Here is a 17779-nt window from a genome sequence, read left to right as displayed (position 1 = left end):
GAGCAAGTTACCTTAAGATCAGTAGTTCCCACTTCCCAAAGTGGTTTGTGGAACTCTAGTTGTCTGCAGAGCACTTGCTGGTGGTCTGCAGAAAGCCATCTCATCAGATAGTTGTGGTTCATCGCTTACGTTTACCCCAATAAACTGAAAAAAAAAATTTTTTTTGTGTGTGTAAATTTTACTTTTCCAAGTGTATAGTTGCTCTGGTTGCCACAGTGAGGCTTTTCAGTTGTCAATGGGAGGGAAAGTGATCCTCAAGACAATCGCTTTCAAAATATGGTCCACAAAAGAAAAAAATTGGGAAGCCCTCATATTACTTAACACTCTGATAGACTGTACTGTCTGATCAGTCTCTAATGATTTACTGATTAGCTGATTAATAGTCAATGCTTGGGGAATTAACATAATACTAAGTTACTCGATTCTGTGTGAGATTATAGACATAATTGTTTCTGTTTTGGAAGATTTTGAAGTCACATCTAAACATGAGAAAGTAGAAGGTAAAAGAGATTGTGAACAGATACTTTAAAACACAAAGGGCCAGATTCTTATACCCTTAATTCTTATAGTTCTTCTCACCACCATTGTTCCAAGTGGGATCAATGAGACTGTTTCTGGAGAAAATGCTACTTACTAGAGTAAGGGTTTCAGAATCTGGCCTATAGAAAGCCAAGGAAAAACTAACTGAAGAAGGTTTTTTGCTAATAGTTTTGAATTATGCTTTTGCTGTGTGGTTTTTCTAATCTCTGTTTTAGACTTTGTCTACTCTAGCACAACACTGTTGTGAATACATGAGACTTTGTCTAACTCTGGTTTGTTTTGTCTCAGTCACATTGATCAAACAACAACATGGCAGGACCCTAGGAAGGCGATACTTTCACAGATGAATGTTACAGCCCCCACCAGTCCTCCAGTGCAACAGAACATAATGAATTCAGCATCAGGTAAGCAAAAATATATAACTATTTATATTTCCAAAAAAGGCATTACAAATGCATAAACAACTCTTTTTGATAAAATTTCAACTTCTGCAAAAACAAAGTACAATTCCTCTCAATGTCCCTGCCACTAGTAGTATCTTTCCACTAATTTAGAAACATTATTTTTCTTTCCTTTTTAAAATGTAAATGCATAAATCTTGATGCCTTAAGCAACTGGATAATGTGAGTTGAAGAGAGAATGAATTTGTGAGAGCAGCACAAGTGTAATTTAATTTTTGTTGTGCTTTCTAAAATGGAGGATTCTAATGTTTTAAGAGATGAGGTTGTAAATTAAATCTCCCTCCTAAAAAGAAAATAAACAATGTATTTAATATTCTCCCTTTGGAGGTGTGCTTGCAAATATCCTCCTGCCTTTTTGAATTTTGTTCTTCCCACCCTGCTGTTTTTGTTCTTCCCACCCTGTCCCCACAAAAAGAAAAGTCCTTTTGGCAGAGGAAATGCAATGTTTTCCTCCTTCCTCCTCAATTCCTAAGGTCCCATATCATGGTGACCATTCCTTTAGCTGATGGAGAACCAGATTTGGCTTCTCCTGGAGCCTGTCAACACAGCTTTTTCAGCTATCTTGTGGGGCATCACTAGAGAGCAATGCAAGGTGCTCACTCCCATGGGCTAAAATTCACTATTTTCCAAGTGCTCCCTGGCCCTGCTATTCTAGCAAGCAAGCAAATCATCTGGGTCTCATTGCTAATTTGTGACAGCTGCTGTGGTTTTCCTCGTGTTTTGTCTGCTCCTTCCTCTCTGAGTCTAATTTTTATTTTATCTGCCTCTCCATCACCACCATGTCCTCAAGATCATTCTTGCGCCTCTTTGGTCCTCTGCATATAGATTCATATATTCCAAGACCAGAAGAGACCATTGTGATCATCTAGTCTGACTTCCTAAATAACAGTCCATTGAATTTCCCCAAAATAATTCCTAGAGTATATCTCTTAGGGTGTTTTTTCTATCTTGAGTCAGAAATTCAGTGATGGAGAATTAACCACAACCCTTGGTAAATTGTTCCAGTGGTTATTTATGCTCACTGTTAAAAATGTGTGCCTTATTTCCAGTCTGAATTTGTCTAGCTTCAACTTCCAGCCATCGGATCATGTTTTACTTTTCTCGGCTAGATTGAAGAGCCCATTATTAAATATATGATCCCCATGTAGATACTTAGACTGTAATCAAATCACCTCTTAACCTTCTTTTTGTTACGCTAAAAAGGTTGAGATCTTTGAGTCTATTGCAGTAAGACATGTTTTCTAATCCTTAAATCATTCTCGTGGCTATTCTTTGAACCTTCTCCAATTTATCAACATCCTTCTTGAATTACGGGTACCAGAACTGCATACGCTATTCCAGCAGCAGTCGCACCAGTGCCAAATAGAAGTAAAATATCCTCTCTTCTGCTCGAGATTCCCCTGTTTAGACGAGCCTGCATCTGGTTCTCCGTTTAGACAAGTTTGTATCTGTTTTATTCTGTTGCTTACACACTACAGACAGCAGCAAAAGATTAACAGGCATGAGATGAGATTGAGCAGTTTGTGGCTGTGATTTTTGAAGGCGAAGCAAGTCAAGCCGTTGTCTTGACTTACTGCTAGCTAGGCGATGGGATGGGATAGCACTCTGAGTTCAGTCGGAGTTCCCCCATCCCTGAAACAATTGAAGAGATCTTGGATGGATTTAAGGAGGTCATGGCTCAGTGCAGTTAAAAATCCCAGGATTTCTCTTATCTGAAAAGATAATCTAACACAGCCATGACTTTTCCATTAATGTATGGAATGTCTGTAGCTTTCCCATCATACATGATTCCCCTGCAGGATTCTTTACCCGGAGGGAATGGGAAAAATGAGGCATTCCCACTGTCGCAACCCTGATTTATTTATCTCTCTGTTTATACCAGAGAACTAAATTTTCACTGCCGAACTGTGCTGTTCTGTATTCTAAGGTGTCTTTTAAGACTTTCATCTCACCTTATTGCAGAGATTGAGAGGAAGAAAATGATGTCGATACTTAGTGAAGTGGCACACAATGCAAACTTAGCATATACTTTAAAATTGACCTTTCTCTCTCTTACCCCCACCCCCACCATGATGAGCGTTAGCAAAAATTGTTTTTTAACTCAATATTTATTGAAGGGGGCAGGGGGCAATCTATCAAGTCTCTGTAATGTAGGCAGTCCGTAAACACACTCAGACACTTCTCAAGAAGAACTGCTAAAATTCAAAGTCAAACGAGCAAAATGCAGATTAGTGACCAAAGGAAGTTAGCCAGGGGCCTTAGTAAGTCAATCTTGCTGTGGACACCGTAGAGGGAAACTAAAATAGATATGTGAGTTGTGGTGTCTAATACTTCTGGGAAAATAATCTTGTTTAATGCAAGTCCATGAATGTTAATGACTTAGTCTGTTTTTTTAAAAATAGGTTTTCTGCTTGTAGATCAATCTAGTAAATTCTGCCCTCAAAATCTGATTTTGATCAGCTCTGTAAAGAAACTATGTAAAAATTAACACAGGGTTCTTTGTCATATTTTTGTCTGGTCTAACTATTGAGCTTAGAAAATGGGATGCCAAGTAAACGCTTCAGCTGACATAATTTTTTTATTTAACCCTTTTAATTCACTTGGAGAGTTGATAGTTCCAAAATTTGCTTGTGTTTAACAAAAGTACATTGTGAGAGAATTGAATTCTAGGACTGCATTCATTGTAAATTGATTCTACTGCTGACAACCCAGTTTGATTTAATGTACCTAAGGTTTTAAAATAATTGATTTTTTTTTTTTACTAAAGCTTTCATATTTTGCCACATATACATGGTTCTATTACTTTGTTGCTGAATTTGATAATTAATGCTTTCTTAAATGTCTGTCTAAAGAGTGCGGGAAGTGAAAGGATGAAATGGGCAACTGTTAAGTGTCTTCCTTTGGGAGGGGCAAGGATTGTTTTTCTGTGTTAGTGCAGCACACAGGACAATGGGACCTCAAGCTTTTTGGTTGCTACCATAATATAAATATTTACTATTATTAGTAGTAATGATCTTAAAAGTTTTCGTAAATTTCCTAATTTTGAATAGTTATCCTCAGGAGTTGGTTTGTAAGGGTGGCAAGTAAAGTTTATTGATGCCTTGATGCCAAAAGTTGGGATTTGCTGGCATGAATATTGTTACTGGCAGTGAAATGTGATCTAATGCTTCTTGTTCCAGAGATCTCAGTATCCTTTAAAAAATGGTTAGACAGATGGCTGCACTCTTCCTGGTTTGAGCTTGCTCCATGTAACCTGACTAAATTTCTTGAACCATACCGGTGGGAAGGGATGTTGCAGTATTATAGACAAAATAATCTATTTAATCTTCCTGTGTCAAATTGGACTAAATGAAGTAATTGAAAATTCCCCACCTCATCAACAATGGGAAGAAACAACTTGTTTTTGTATGTGGTCTATTTACTAGTAGAGATTGGTCTTTATATTTGTTTTTGGACTTCTCTGCTGTACTACTGAGAGCCATACTGATTGAGAGTTCTACAGCAGATGTTTTCAACCTTTTTTCTTTCTGAAGCTCCCCATCCCTCCAGCACGCTATAAAAACTCCACAGCCCACCTATGCTATAACAACTGGTTTTCTACATATAAAAGCCAGATCTGGCATTAAGGGATAGCCACCGGGCAATTGCCTGGGGCCCCATACTACAGGGACCCCTGCAAAGCTACATTGCTCAGGCTTCAGCTTCAGCCCCAGCCCCAGGTGGCAGGGCTCAGGGCCCTGGGCTTCAGCCCCATGCAGTGGGGCTTTGGCTTTCTACCCTGGGCCCCAGCAAGTCTAATGCTGGCCCTGCTTGGTGGCCCCCTGAAACCTGCTCATGGCCCCCCAGGGGGGCTCTGGACCCCTGGTTGAGAACCACTGTTCTACAGGAAAAGCTGCATAACTTTGGCTAGTCTCTTATTAAAATGATATAAGGTGCTCAGGTATCTTAGTGAGATACAGATATAAATTTCAAAATAAAAATATCCATGTCTGTTTCCTATGCTATTACAGTTGATAGAACTGGTGTGGAAGATTTTGCACAAAGGAAGTGTACAAGTAACGCAATTGTATCCTTTGAATCATTAATTTTATCCATCAGGCTGCTCAATTTGCTCTCTTCAGCCAGCATGTAGAGATGTTACAAGTGTAACATGGCAATAGATTTTTATTTGAATGCTGTCCATCAATTCCATCAGTGTGTCATCTCCCTTCCTTTTGCCTTCTATTCCTCCTCTCCCCCAAGGAATTAATTTTCTTTAGTGGTATTTGGTAGAAATCCTCAGAACTTAACGCTACATTTTAAGTGACTGTTAAATTAGGTCAGAATTTAGCAAGAAAATGGCCATGTGAGAGAGGCGGACAGAAGCAAATATACAGTTTATAGCTCCTTGTGGGTAATATAGCAGAAAATGAACCAGGGCCCTGTGGAAAGTGTAAATTTCAACTGCCTTATCTTGAGGATTCCTGCTCATTTTTAGTTTCAAATTTAACCTTTTCTCCATACAGTTCATGATATTGTGTACACTGCTTTTGTAAACACTGAATATTATATGTGCTTATCAGGAAACTTAAGAAGAAAGTGTGTATGATGATCTCTTACACTGGGCTACATTTATTTAGAGGTGTGCCTCTCATTTTGGGAACTTTTCATGAAATTTAGCCATGGCAGGTTTATGACTCTGGTGAGAGTCTCATGATAAAAAATTGAGATTTGAAAAGTAGTGGGGATGAGGGAAGAAAGGTTCCTGCAATGTGTTTTGTTTTTTCTCATGTAACAATAAATGTGAAGGATGTACAAAGTTATTCCATGTGCATCTTTTTAGACTCTGCTTCCCATGTAGTGTTGGATGTCTTGGTGGATCACAAAGCACCTAAAAGTTCTTGGTTGATAGGATCACATAGTTGGCTGGCTGATGGTTATAGATAGTTATAAAGAGAAGCTATTTCACTGTCACCCTTGTGAATTGCTCAGAAATTTTTATTTAAAAATAAACCTTCAAGGTGTTTTATAATACCACTATCTGGATTAGCTGACTTTTACTACTAGAGTTTAGCTGTTGCTTTAGTTTGACAGTTTGTTGATTTATGGACTGTTTGGTCTTAATTTCTTAATTGTTATCAAGTTGGCAGATGTAAGTGTGTGTGTGTGTGTGTATATATATATATATATATATATATATATATATATATATACACCTCTGCTTGCTGTATGTATCACACTTAGAAGAAATGTCTTGTTCCTTTCCTGCCCTATCTCCTTCTCTCTTTAAAAATTAGACATTGTAAGATTTGTTCACTATACATTATTGAAACTTGTTTGATATACCTTCTGTCCTCTTTTTTTCCTGTCCCTTCTTTTGTCTGGCAACTACATGTTCTGTGTTTCCTTACTTTATAGCCTCAGTTATTCAGGGTAGGGACAGAATTTTAAAAAAAAAATGCTTTGAAATACCATGTATTTACTACTTCTCACAACACAAGAACATGGGGTCACCAAATGAAATAAATAGGCAGCAGGTTTAAAACCAACAAAAGGAAGTATTTCTTCACACAACGCACAGTCAACCTGTGGAACTCTTTGCCAGAGAATGTTGTGAAGACCAAGACTATAACAGAGTTCAAAAAAGAACTAGATAAATTCATGGAGGATGGGTACATCAGCGGCTATTAGCCAGGATGGGCAGGGATGGTGTCTGTAGCCTGTTTGCCAGAAGCTGGGAATGGGAGACAGGGGATGGATCACTTGATGATTACCTGTTCTGTTCATTCCCTTTGGGGCACCTGGCATTGGCCACTATCAAAGGACAGGATACTGGGCTAGATGGACCTTTGGTCTGACCCAGTATGGCCATACTTAAGGTCTTATGGTCTTAGATGTGGAGAGAGCAAGGTTGGTCTAGTGGTGATGGTCTCAGTCTGGGACTCGAGACCTGTTTCTAGTTCTCTCTACTGCTATAGACTTCTTATGTGATCTGACCCTAGCAGACAGGTTAATTCCTTGGGCTTCAGAATTCTGGGGCACAAATCCCATGAACGGTTGACATGGGTATTTTCATATCTGTAAACCGGCGGATATCCTCTTTATATCTGTGCACCGTGTTTGTGGATCGCAGATGGATGCAGATACAAATTTGATATCTAAATCCTGAAAATCTGCATATCTGCAGATATCCATGCAGGATTCTACAGAGAAGGAGGTGCAGAGCAGCCAGTTGGCACCAGAATGGAGGAATTTTAAGCAGAAACACAGTTTAAATGGAAGCTGCTTGGGTCAGGGACTATTCCTAAATATTTGAACTGCGCCTAGCACAATGCAGGCCTGATCCTGATTGAGGCCTCTGAGTGCAAATACATATTAATTTATTCTTTAAAAATTCTCAAGAAAAGTTCTCTTAAGATTAAGCAAAAATCCCACAACTGTAACTTTCAACAGTAACAGGAGTCTAAAAGAAAATGATGAGGAAGGGTTATTCCAATGTTAAACTGATAAAATAAATACTAGTTTTTTTGTATCATTTCACCTACCTGCATTGTAAGTTTAGAGTGATTGTGTGTACATACCAGTCAGTTCTGTACTATATAGGACTTCTAAAAACTTAGCCAAACACTTACCAGCCAACCTTTGTAGATTGTTTTTATTGGCATTTTGTTGCATGTTAGATTGAAGAGGAGGGGGAGAAGAGCCTGAGTCCTGATGGCTGTTGGAGGAAGTTCTGTTTAATTTTATCTTTCTTCTTGAAATTTGTGGCAGAGGCACCAAGAACCTTGTATAGGCACCCCTTTTTATTGTTTAAATCCAAAGAAATAAGGATGGTGTTTCAAGTATCTAAATCACTTATACACTGCCAAAAAGTCCCACCCTAAGTTAAATAAATTTATGTCCCAACATGTGGCATGTAGTTTACAAAGGCAGAAGACAATTCAGTCCCACCTCAAAGAGCTTACAGTCTAACTAAAGAAAATACAGATGAATGATTGGTGGGGAGGACGGGGACAACGACATGATAAACTACAGGTGAGAATGAGTAGTGTTCATGAGCAGTGTTCTAGTGGCAACTCTCCAATCCATATCTTGCATGTCATTTGGTAGCCGAAGGGCCGGAGAAGACCCTCATGTTTCCTCATTTAGGCATAGCCCTTGGAGTCTCCTTCGGGGAGATTTTGAGATAACATGCACAGGCCTAGTTGCTGGGAGTGGGGCATAGTATGACCCTTCCTGTCTCCTTCAGCTTCTGTGCATTTGTGTTTCTTCTTATTTATTTGCTCTTCTTCCAGTTTCTCATCACTTTTTCTCTCCCTCCTTCCCTGCAGTATCATGCCTTGCATCTGCTGCAGCCTATAGCACTTTCGCAGTGGTGGGGGATGATTCCGGTAAATTTTGCTCTGCTGCTTATGTTGGAGGAGCAGCAAAATAAAACTTCAGAAGAATCCTGTCAGTTTCATGCTACTGCTGAGCCTTACTTACCAGACGAACTTTCACCATTAGAGGGGGAGAATTACTTCCTATCCTGATACAATGTCAGGTGCTCATACTGGTTTCATTCTGGCAGGCTTGACTTATTGCTGGTTTTCTATTTTAAAATTCCTTTACCCCGAATGGACCCTAGCAAAGGAATAAGTGCCAAAACATATTAAAAGACACACAAGTTATAAAATCAAACTCGCGATTATAAAGCATTTATGCCATTTTATTAAAAATCTGATTTGTATGATTTCTTCATCCCCCCTTCTCTGTCCTCCTCCCAGGACTGTTAGACATGAGCTTGAAACTATTTGTTTCATGTACTGTTTTACATGTAAAATGTTGGGATTTTTTTTTTTTATTTTTTTTTTATTTAGAGCTATTTTTGAGCTGGAGCAAACAAGAGCCTACTATGAATTCCTTCCTTCTATATTGCAGGCCCACTCCCCGATGGATGGGAACAAGCCATGACCCAGGATGGAGAAATTTACTACATAAACCATAAGAACAAGACCACATCTTGGCTAGACCCAAGGCTTGACCCACGCTTTGGTAAAAGTTCATCTCACTTAAGAATTTTTTTTATTCACTTTAGTTTCAGTCACTTTAGACATTTTCATTTTGCAGGCACACTTCGGAATATTTTTAGCAGTAAGATTAAAATACTTTGATTTGAATCACATACACCCTAATTACATCCTTTAAAAAATAAGTATAAATTCATATTCTCTCTCTGTCATCGAAATCTTTGATGTCAGGGGTCAGGAGTTGCTTCATAGGGCTACCAACTTTTGTGGCATCCAGGAATTACTTTGTCAGAATAAAGCATTTGATCCAGGCTCTCTGTTCTCCCACAATGCAAATCTTTTACCAGCTAAAATGATGCTTCCAAAAGAAATATTTACTTTCCTTTATATCCTAACGAGCTCATTAATAATAATCATCATGCTGTCAAAATCCATTTGAATCACACACCAGCTTATAATTCCAGCTTGCTACAGTGATGGTCATGAGAAAGCTGTCCATTTTTAAACCGTATTGAGAGAAATATATGATAGTGTTGCTTGTATCAAAATCTCTTATTTGAGGCATGGAAAATACTCATTGGTTACTATTTGAGTAAAAATAGAATTATTAAAATCTTTTTAAATTAGAGGAACTAATCTTTCACTTTTTTTTGGTAATGTTAATTTTCAGGCAAACAATAAGAGAATGTTACAAACTTTTCAACCTGGAAGCTGCGAACCACTTTCCAAATAATGTAGTCTACTGCATACCTCCATCTGAGATAGGGTCATAATATACCTATGAAAATGGTGGGGGGCGGAGGGGGGGAGGGATGTAAGGGATAACACAATGGGTTGTCTGCATTACAGAATTTTTCTCATGTACCCCCCGATGAGCGCTCATGTACCTCAGTTGAAAACCACTGCAATAATGGAATATAGCTAGAGTACAGTGGATTGTGGAAATCACAGATATTGTTTAGCTGCATCATACAAACGGTCATTGAGCTGTACAGAATTTTAATAATTTTCTCAAGTCATGTTTTAGCATTCAGGTACTGCAGGTATTTTGTTTTTGTTTCGGTACGAAGTCATGATACTTTACAAAAGTCTGCCAGTTTTAATAGGTACATTAGCTTTTCCTTGATTTCTTATCCAGATAATTCACTATTTTCAGCTCCTTTGGGTGGATTTGTGAGGTATTTTTTCAGAGCTATGGAAAAACCTGTATAAAAAAGAGAGCAGATCATTGTGGTTTTCAAGCTTTAGTCTTGGACTCAGTGCAACTAAATGAAAACAGTGTGCAGATCACTGAGTAGGTCAGGCTGAGAGGATACAAAGCCTTTGAAGCTTTACAGGGGTTGACCTAACAACAAATGTGGGCCCCTTTTGGGAGAGTCATTAACTCCATGAATGCCATATAAACACTATAGTGGAAAACTCAAACTCAGCACTTCACTTTTATTTTAAAATGGCTGCTAGAAATTTCAGCTTTTTTTTTTTAACTTTGTAGTCGTAAATGTTTAAATGTCTGTTCTTATGAAAACCATAGAATTATCACAATTTGTTTATAAACTGCTGACTAGTTTGTAAACAGGTTGAACCACTGTGCAACCTGAATCAAAGGTGGGGCATATATGGGAGGCTGTCATCTTCGACAGATCTATCGATATTGCCCTTAATACTAGCCTTCTGAGTTGTAGTCCCATTTGTGTGTTGCAAAAGCAGTTTTAGTCATTTGAACTTCAGAATCTACTTAATATATGAATAGTAATCTGTGGTTGAAACAGGAAGTAAAGTCATTTAGAAAAATAGTGTTGCCTTTTACAATGAAAAGAGGGATGCCAATTATGTTTACTTAAGTAATCACACAGGAAATGTATTTTGCTCTTCTTCCATGTATTGCTTTACAGTTTTGAATTATAAGAGCCTGGATCAGCCAGCTAGAATTAAAAAAAAAAAAAGAAAATGTTTTTAGGTAAGATGCATTTAATTTTTAAGAACTAATTTCAACTCCCGTAAATAGTACTGTCTCAATAGAAGGATGGAACTACTTGTCTTGAGCATACTGAAGTTCCATAAAATGTTACTGCTGTGGCAGTTAAACTGAAAAAGGACAGAAATGTCCAAAAGATTGCATAAGGGTTTCTTACTGCATAGTTTCCCTTTTTGGGCCCACTGTGTATGTGTATCCCAGACAGGATTGAGTACGTGCCAAGGCTTTTTATTTTGTGGTTGGACTTTTAATCTGTTCCAGACCTTTTCAGTCAAAGAGCTCAAGTGTAACTGAAGGGGGCAGAAAAGGGGGGGGGGGCAACCAAAAACCCATGTGAGCTCCTCTGATCTAGAGTGACGGCAAATAGAGACAGGCTGCTAGCTGCTGTTGAGCTTAAAGGAGTTTTCCTTGAAATGTGTACAACTTCACATTCTATTGCGGTTTACATTTTTATCATCTGTGCCAAGAAAGTATAAAATCTTATTCTTGTTCCCTTTTCCGATACGACCTCCTCCAGGCCACTCCAGCAGTGGACGTACTGTAGTTTTGTTAGAGAGTCAAGGTAGGTGAGGTAATATCTTTTATTGGACCAACTTCAATTGGTGAGAGAGACAAGCTTTTGAGCTTACACAGAGCTCTTCTTCAGCTCATAGTTTTTTGACAGAGGTAACTTACTGTGCCTGATGTTTATTTTACTTTGTCATGTGCAGATCTTTAGTAAATGTGTGCTGATTTGATTGATCAAATTTGATTGATTCAAAAGCTTACCTTTCAGTGATTAGTAGGAGTTGAAAATCGTGTTTATTTCTGAGGACTGTCATGCCCTTTTGTAGCCTAATTCTTTTCATTAAGGGCTTGGTTTCCATTCATTGTTGAATATTAACACTGAAACAAGCTACTCTAGATAAATTCAGATCCCTAAACATAAGGGGAAATTTCACTGTAATGACAATTTTCTATTGATGTCACTGTTTTTTGTTTGTTTGTTTGTTTGTTTGTTTGTTTGTTTTTTTAAGTAACAACAGTAAAGAGGCTTTCAGTTCACTTTCTTGATGTTGCCTCTGCAGATCCCTCACCGCATGAGCTGCGGAACACATTAGGTAGTATGTGCAGGTCTGCCCCTCAGTTTCAGTGTTGTGGAAAAGATGGCATGAAAGACGCTAGCTGTTGCTGAATCCCTCTCTTCTACCAGCTACTGTGCTCAGGAAGTTGATCCCCATTTCCCTATTTTGCTTTGTCCTCATCAGTTTGAAGTTTTGTTAATAGTTAAATAAGGTGCGGTTTTGTTGGTGGTGTTTTCAGTTACTGCTTTTATTCAAGAGTTCATAGGGATCTTGTCCAACTTGCCTTGCTACTTGGTTTCTGGCACAGCTGAGCAGGAGTGGAGGATAGGCTTGAAAACCCATCTCAAACAAAAAGTCCTACTGTCCAAAGTGTTTGGGCAAGGGGTATTCATGCTGCGGCTTTGAGACTTGCACTGTGTTCATGCCTCATGCCAGCCTGGAAAGAAGCACAGTTTGAGAGCAGTCTGCAAAGGCAAATGGATTGAAGAGAAATTACCTTGAAACAATATCCCAGGTCTGAGTGGGTCAGTTCTGAAATCTAAAGGCTCCAAATCCAAGAGAAGAACCTTGGATATGACACTGGAGTATCTGAGACTCTGGTATAAGGTCTTTTAAGTGTTGGATTTGAGGTCTTCGAATCCATCACTGTGACAAAATGCTGTTGTCTGGACTTGGGTCTTAGTCCTCAAAGCTGGTGTCCACAGCTATGGAGGGAAGGGTCTTGTCATGCCCCACCACAAGCAGTCATTTCAGATTATGCATGACCAAAGGAATTAGGCCTTCCTCAGACCTGGAACAGTAGGATCCTTTGCACTAGTAAGGCACTTGGAACAGTTTCACTGCACATACCCTTCTGTGGGGCCTCTGCATATGCACAGTGGAACTTGTAGGGTCAGTCTTCAGTCATGAGTCCTCCATTAGTGTCTCCTGCAGAAGCATCTTTCTGAAAGAATAGCTGATACCTTGGATTTAAGTTCCAAGACCTCTATTTTGAGGAAAATGGGAGGAGTTTATGAGAAGAGTATGACTGTATCTGAAGGGTATAGATTTTCTGATAATTATACTCCTTGGTCTGGCCATCCTACCTATCTGTCTGCTGCTAGGCAGTTATAGGCTTTGCCTTGGATTTTGGCAATTTGAACTCCAGCTCCTCTTGTTTCATATACTTTTTCCAGAGGCTATTTCAGCAAAAGAGATACAGGATCAGGCAGACAATAGGTATAAATCGCTTTTTCCAAGTGTTCTAGACCACTGGAGGAGCTTTTTCTCTCACCATGGAAGGTCCCCAGATTCTGCATTACTAAGGGGATGACTGTTAAGAACAAGTTTCTCAGTCTTCACCATTGTCCTTGGATGATTCTCCTCTGGGAGAAATGAGAAAAATGTAGGATCTGGGAGGTTGGGATAGTTTGGTTTTCTGATATTCATCTCATCTAGGTGGAAAGCAAATCACATAAGTGTGTTGGAGTTGACTGAGTGGGGCAGAACTGCTTTTCCAATACATTTAGGGTTTGTAAAGCCAATGAAGGAGCTATGGACTCGTCCAGCTGCAGTGCTACCAGTTTCCAGGAAACACCTTTTGTACCAGATACCCAAGGAGGGCTTTAAACTACTTTTTAAGCATCCTTCCCTGGTCTCCTCACAATATTTGTGGCCTCAGAAGGATTTAGGCCTTTCAGAGATCTTTTTTGTGCTCCTGTGGGCAGGGAATCTAAGAACATGGATCAATTTGTGAAGAAAGCATATTTCTGGATTTCTTTAACTTTAAGGCCAGCCAACTGTTAGGCTCTTATGAGCCACTATAATTATATCTTATGGGTTAAATTTTCTGCATGAGTCGAATAGACGCCTGGGAGGGAAAATGTTTGAGGTTTTGTCCACCATCAAAGAAGATAAGTTGGTGTGATGGTATTATTCTTTAAGAGCCTCATATTATAATTTTGACTTTGGAACCTGGTCTCTGGCAATGGTGGCAGTTTGGAGATGTTTTTAGCTGTAGATGTTAGGACTGTCTTCTAAAGTACAGGCAAAGATACTTTGCTTTTTGATGATACTAATCTGTTCATGACGATGACAGGTGTTGAACTTAGTTTTTTCATTTTTTCCATCAGAAATCATCCATTAGCTTTTTGGTCTGTCTAAGGTATCCTGGATCTCTTATGTTTCAGAGGTCCTGATACCAGTCTCCGCCCTTGTTGCCTCACTCCAGTTGGTTTCCACTTGGCAGTTTCATGTGGGAGTCTGTGTTGGCATCCAGAATAAAACCCTACAATCTGACCCCAACTCGATGGGACCTGACTACATGTGTTAGGTCAGTTCAGAAAACAACCTGACGCTCTCTGGCTCTGGTTGGGTCAGTTGCCCCTGATGATCTTCTGCTGCTGCTCCTGGGCTTGGCGTGATAGTAGTGTGTGCCCCGCTCCTGCTGGCCTTTGCCATCTTGCTGTAGAGTGAGTATGCTGACTAATAACCGCGCCCCTCACTGTGCAGCACACACAGTGCCACTGCTGGCAGGAATAGGGTAGGCTATAAGGAATGGGATGGAGAATAGTACAGAAAAGCACTATGCCATTAAATTCCTCAGTGGTATTCCCTCACTTGGAATACTGTGTTCAGTTCTGGTCACCCCCTGCCAAGAAAGATTGGGGGAGGGGATGTTTCAGAAGCATGCTGCCACAATGATTAGGAACATGGAAGAGGGATTGAAGAGAGTGGAGTAGTTTACCTTAGTAAGGAAATTAATAAGAGGGGCTAAAAGCTTACAAAATAACGAATACAGAAATTAGATTGAGGTTTTCTATTCTCCCCCCCCCCATCTTTTAATAACATTGAGGGGAGCAAATTCAAAACTGATAAAAGGAAATATCAGTTTGTGACACTCATTGCCAGAGGATATCAATGAGACAGAAAGCTTAGGATTCAGATAGGGTTTAGATGAGATATTTATGAATAACAAGAAGATCCAAATTTAAATTAATGAATATTTTAAAAAAGCTTTAGAATGATATAAAAACTCAAGCTTTGAAGCATCAGCCAATCTCTAATTACTGGGGGTTAGAAGGAAACTTTCTCTGGGGGCAGGTTATCCCATAATTGCCCGCTTCAGCATTTGTATTTCTAAAATAGCTACTACTGTAGAGTTAGAGATATGATATTGGACTTGATGGAACACTAGCCTGGCTCATGGGACTTCTAGTTGGTTCTCAGGGGGTTTATGGAGGCCCACTTTGAACATTTGGGAGTCTCCATCATTTGATGAAGGGAAAACAAAATGGCCATCCGAGGTCAGACCAAAGGTTCATCTAGCCCAATATCCTGTCTTCCAACAATGGCCAATGCCAGGTGCCCCAGAGGGAATGAACAGAATAGGTAATCATCAAGTGATCCATCCCCTGTCGCCCATTCCCAGCTTCTGGCAAACAGAGGCTAGGGACATCAGTCAGGATTGTTTTAGCTGCATGCTGTATGCCAAACTTTCTTTACAGTGTTTCATAAAAACAAAGTTGAATTGTGACTTATCTAAGAACTTTAACTTACGGTGGTCTCAGGTTTTTATTTTTGCTGTCTGTCTTTTCCAAAGCCTCATGATCTATCAGGCAAAGCCAGATTACATAGTTTGAATGCAGAAAAGAAGATTGATTATGTTGCTCAATGAATGTGTGCGCGTGTCCTCTAACAGTGTTACTGTTTTCCTTATATCGGTGTCTCGTGTTAGGGCAAGTAACATCTTTTTGGACCTGCAGAAGAGGTAACACATTCTGAGAAACAAAAAGTTACTGGTTAGCAATCTTCTTTTCCTGCATCTCCTAATAATAGTAAATGTGTACTCTTTTTTTTTCCCCATTAAAAGCAAAATAATGTTTCAAATTTTTTGTGCATTTTAAAGGTCTGTTTATTTCTGTGTAAAGGGAAAGGATTATTTGAAGCGACCATTAAATCTATTAAATCTGAGATAGTTGTGCAAAATGCACAATATAGAATGTATACATATTAATAAAAATATGCTGTTCCCTATTAGTGAATTCTACATCAAATTCCTCAGCCAGTGATATTGTTGCATCCATTGCTGGTAATTGATATCCTGATCTGTGTTCCTGAGGAAGCACCAACCGTTTGTTTGTTTTTTCATTTTTGCCTGATACTTTGAGGACAAGACAAAATAAAATATCTTGAATATTTTATTATAGAAATATTAATAAAACTGCTATAGAAATAATCTGACTCTTTGAATATTCATATTTAGTAGACTAAATCAAAGTAAACCTGGGTTTAAGCCAAAATAAGTGTCCCTACAGCCTTTTGGACCAGTTTAACTAATTTTGGTTTAAAATAGCACTTGAAGTTAAACTGACACAATTTTTTTCATATATACAAACCTTAAACCAGTTTCCAGTCTGGCAGAATTGTACCTCCCAACTCCTTAGTTTCCTTATAGCCTCTAGTTAGAAATTTTCCAAATGCTTTTAAAATCCAAATAAATTTTTACTGGGTTTCTTTTCACTGTTTATTTTTTGTTGGCATGCTCAAAGAATTCTAGTAGTCCAAGAGGCCCATTTTCCCAGTATAGATGTCTAGGCTGGTATTTGCCCCATTATATCATGTTTAGACAATTATTTTATAAGCTTTTCATGTGGTAAGAGAGAAGTGTGTGTGTGTGTGTGTGTGTGTGTGTGTATATATATATATATATAGATAGATAGATATAGATATGTAAATATAGATATGCAAGGTTTGGCAAAGAGAAAGTAGGTGTCAGATTCACTAAGGGCCTTGTCTACACACACAAGTTGCACCACTGTAACTATATGAATTGTGTCTTGGTCTATCAGGGCTTGTCTGCCCCCTGTTGAATTCCTCAGCATCCTGAGACCTCTGCACAAGGTAAACCTATTCAGAATGGCTACGAACAAGACTTAAGCCCAGGCTACACTTAAAAATTTGATCAACTTAGCTATGTCACTTGGCTGTGAAAATTTTTGCACTCTGAGTGCCATAGTTAGGTCAACCTAACCACGATGGACACGTGGGTAGGTCAATGGAAGAATTCTTCTGTTGACCTAGCTACTGTTTTTGGCAGGTGGATTAACTACATCAATGGCAAAACCCCTTCCCTCAATGTACAAAGTATCAACACTATGGCACTCCAGTGACACAACTGCAGCACCATAGCTGTGCAGCTGTAGCGTAGACATACCCGTAGTGCTCCAGAGGCCTAGAAGGAGACACTTAACAAAAAGGAGATACCAGGCCACTTAAGAAGACTTGGCTTCTGCTTCTGAGGGGCAGTGCTAGGTGAGACTGGGACAGAGGAGGTCAGGGCCTTGCCCCAAGAGCTTTAACTAAATGCTTGCATGTGAGTTTTGTTTGGCTGTCTGTGCCATTAAATAAATTGTGATCTTATTATTTTGTTACTTAACTGTTTAGAGACTGATGCCAATCCTATGGCACAGGCCACCCCACTTCAAGCAGGTGACCAAAACTTGTGGACTACAGCAGGAAGTGCCTCCACTGCCATACTTGGCCCTGCATGGGGGTGAGGGGGACACTACAGCTGCCACATTGGTATAACCGTATGCCTTTAGTGTGGCTGTAGTGTTAGGTGTCTAAAAGTACTTTATATCAGAATATCTATTCTTCTATGAGAAGGGGAATAAGCTACACTGTTTTACTGCTGTAACTGCATCCACATTGGGGAGTGTACCAGTATAACTATTTAGGTTAAAAAAATCATACCCCTAGCCGAAGTAATTA

At 39.2% G+C, this 17779-nt stretch overlaps 1 protein-coding gene across 8 annotated transcripts in view; it reads left to right on the top strand.

The window, feature by feature from the left end:
- The window catches only part of YAP1 (Yes1 associated transcriptional regulator), a 151426-nt gene that overhangs the window by 67761 nt on the left and 65886 nt on the right, over positions 1-17779 (top strand). For 4 of the 8 annotated variants that reach the window (XM_034758888.1, XM_034758889.1, XM_034758890.1 and 1 more), the window contains exons 3-4: positions 829-944; positions 8901-9014. In XM_034758888.1, coding sequence (XP_034614779.1) covers positions 829-944; positions 8901-9014 — 230 coding nt within the window. The remainder of the gene's footprint in view (positions 1-828; positions 945-8900; positions 9015-17779) is intronic. The other 4 variants (XM_034758892.1, XM_034758893.1, XM_034758894.1 and 1 more) reach the window with 1 other exon arrangement.

Source organism: Trachemys scripta, chromosome 1, assembly GCF_013100865.1.
Source record: "Trachemys scripta elegans isolate TJP31775 chromosome 1, CAS_Tse_1.0, whole genome shotgun sequence".
Classification (NCBI taxonomy): Eukaryota; Metazoa; Chordata; order Testudines; family Emydidae; genus Trachemys; species Trachemys scripta.
This window is presented reverse-complemented; position numbering and strand designations above follow the sequence as displayed.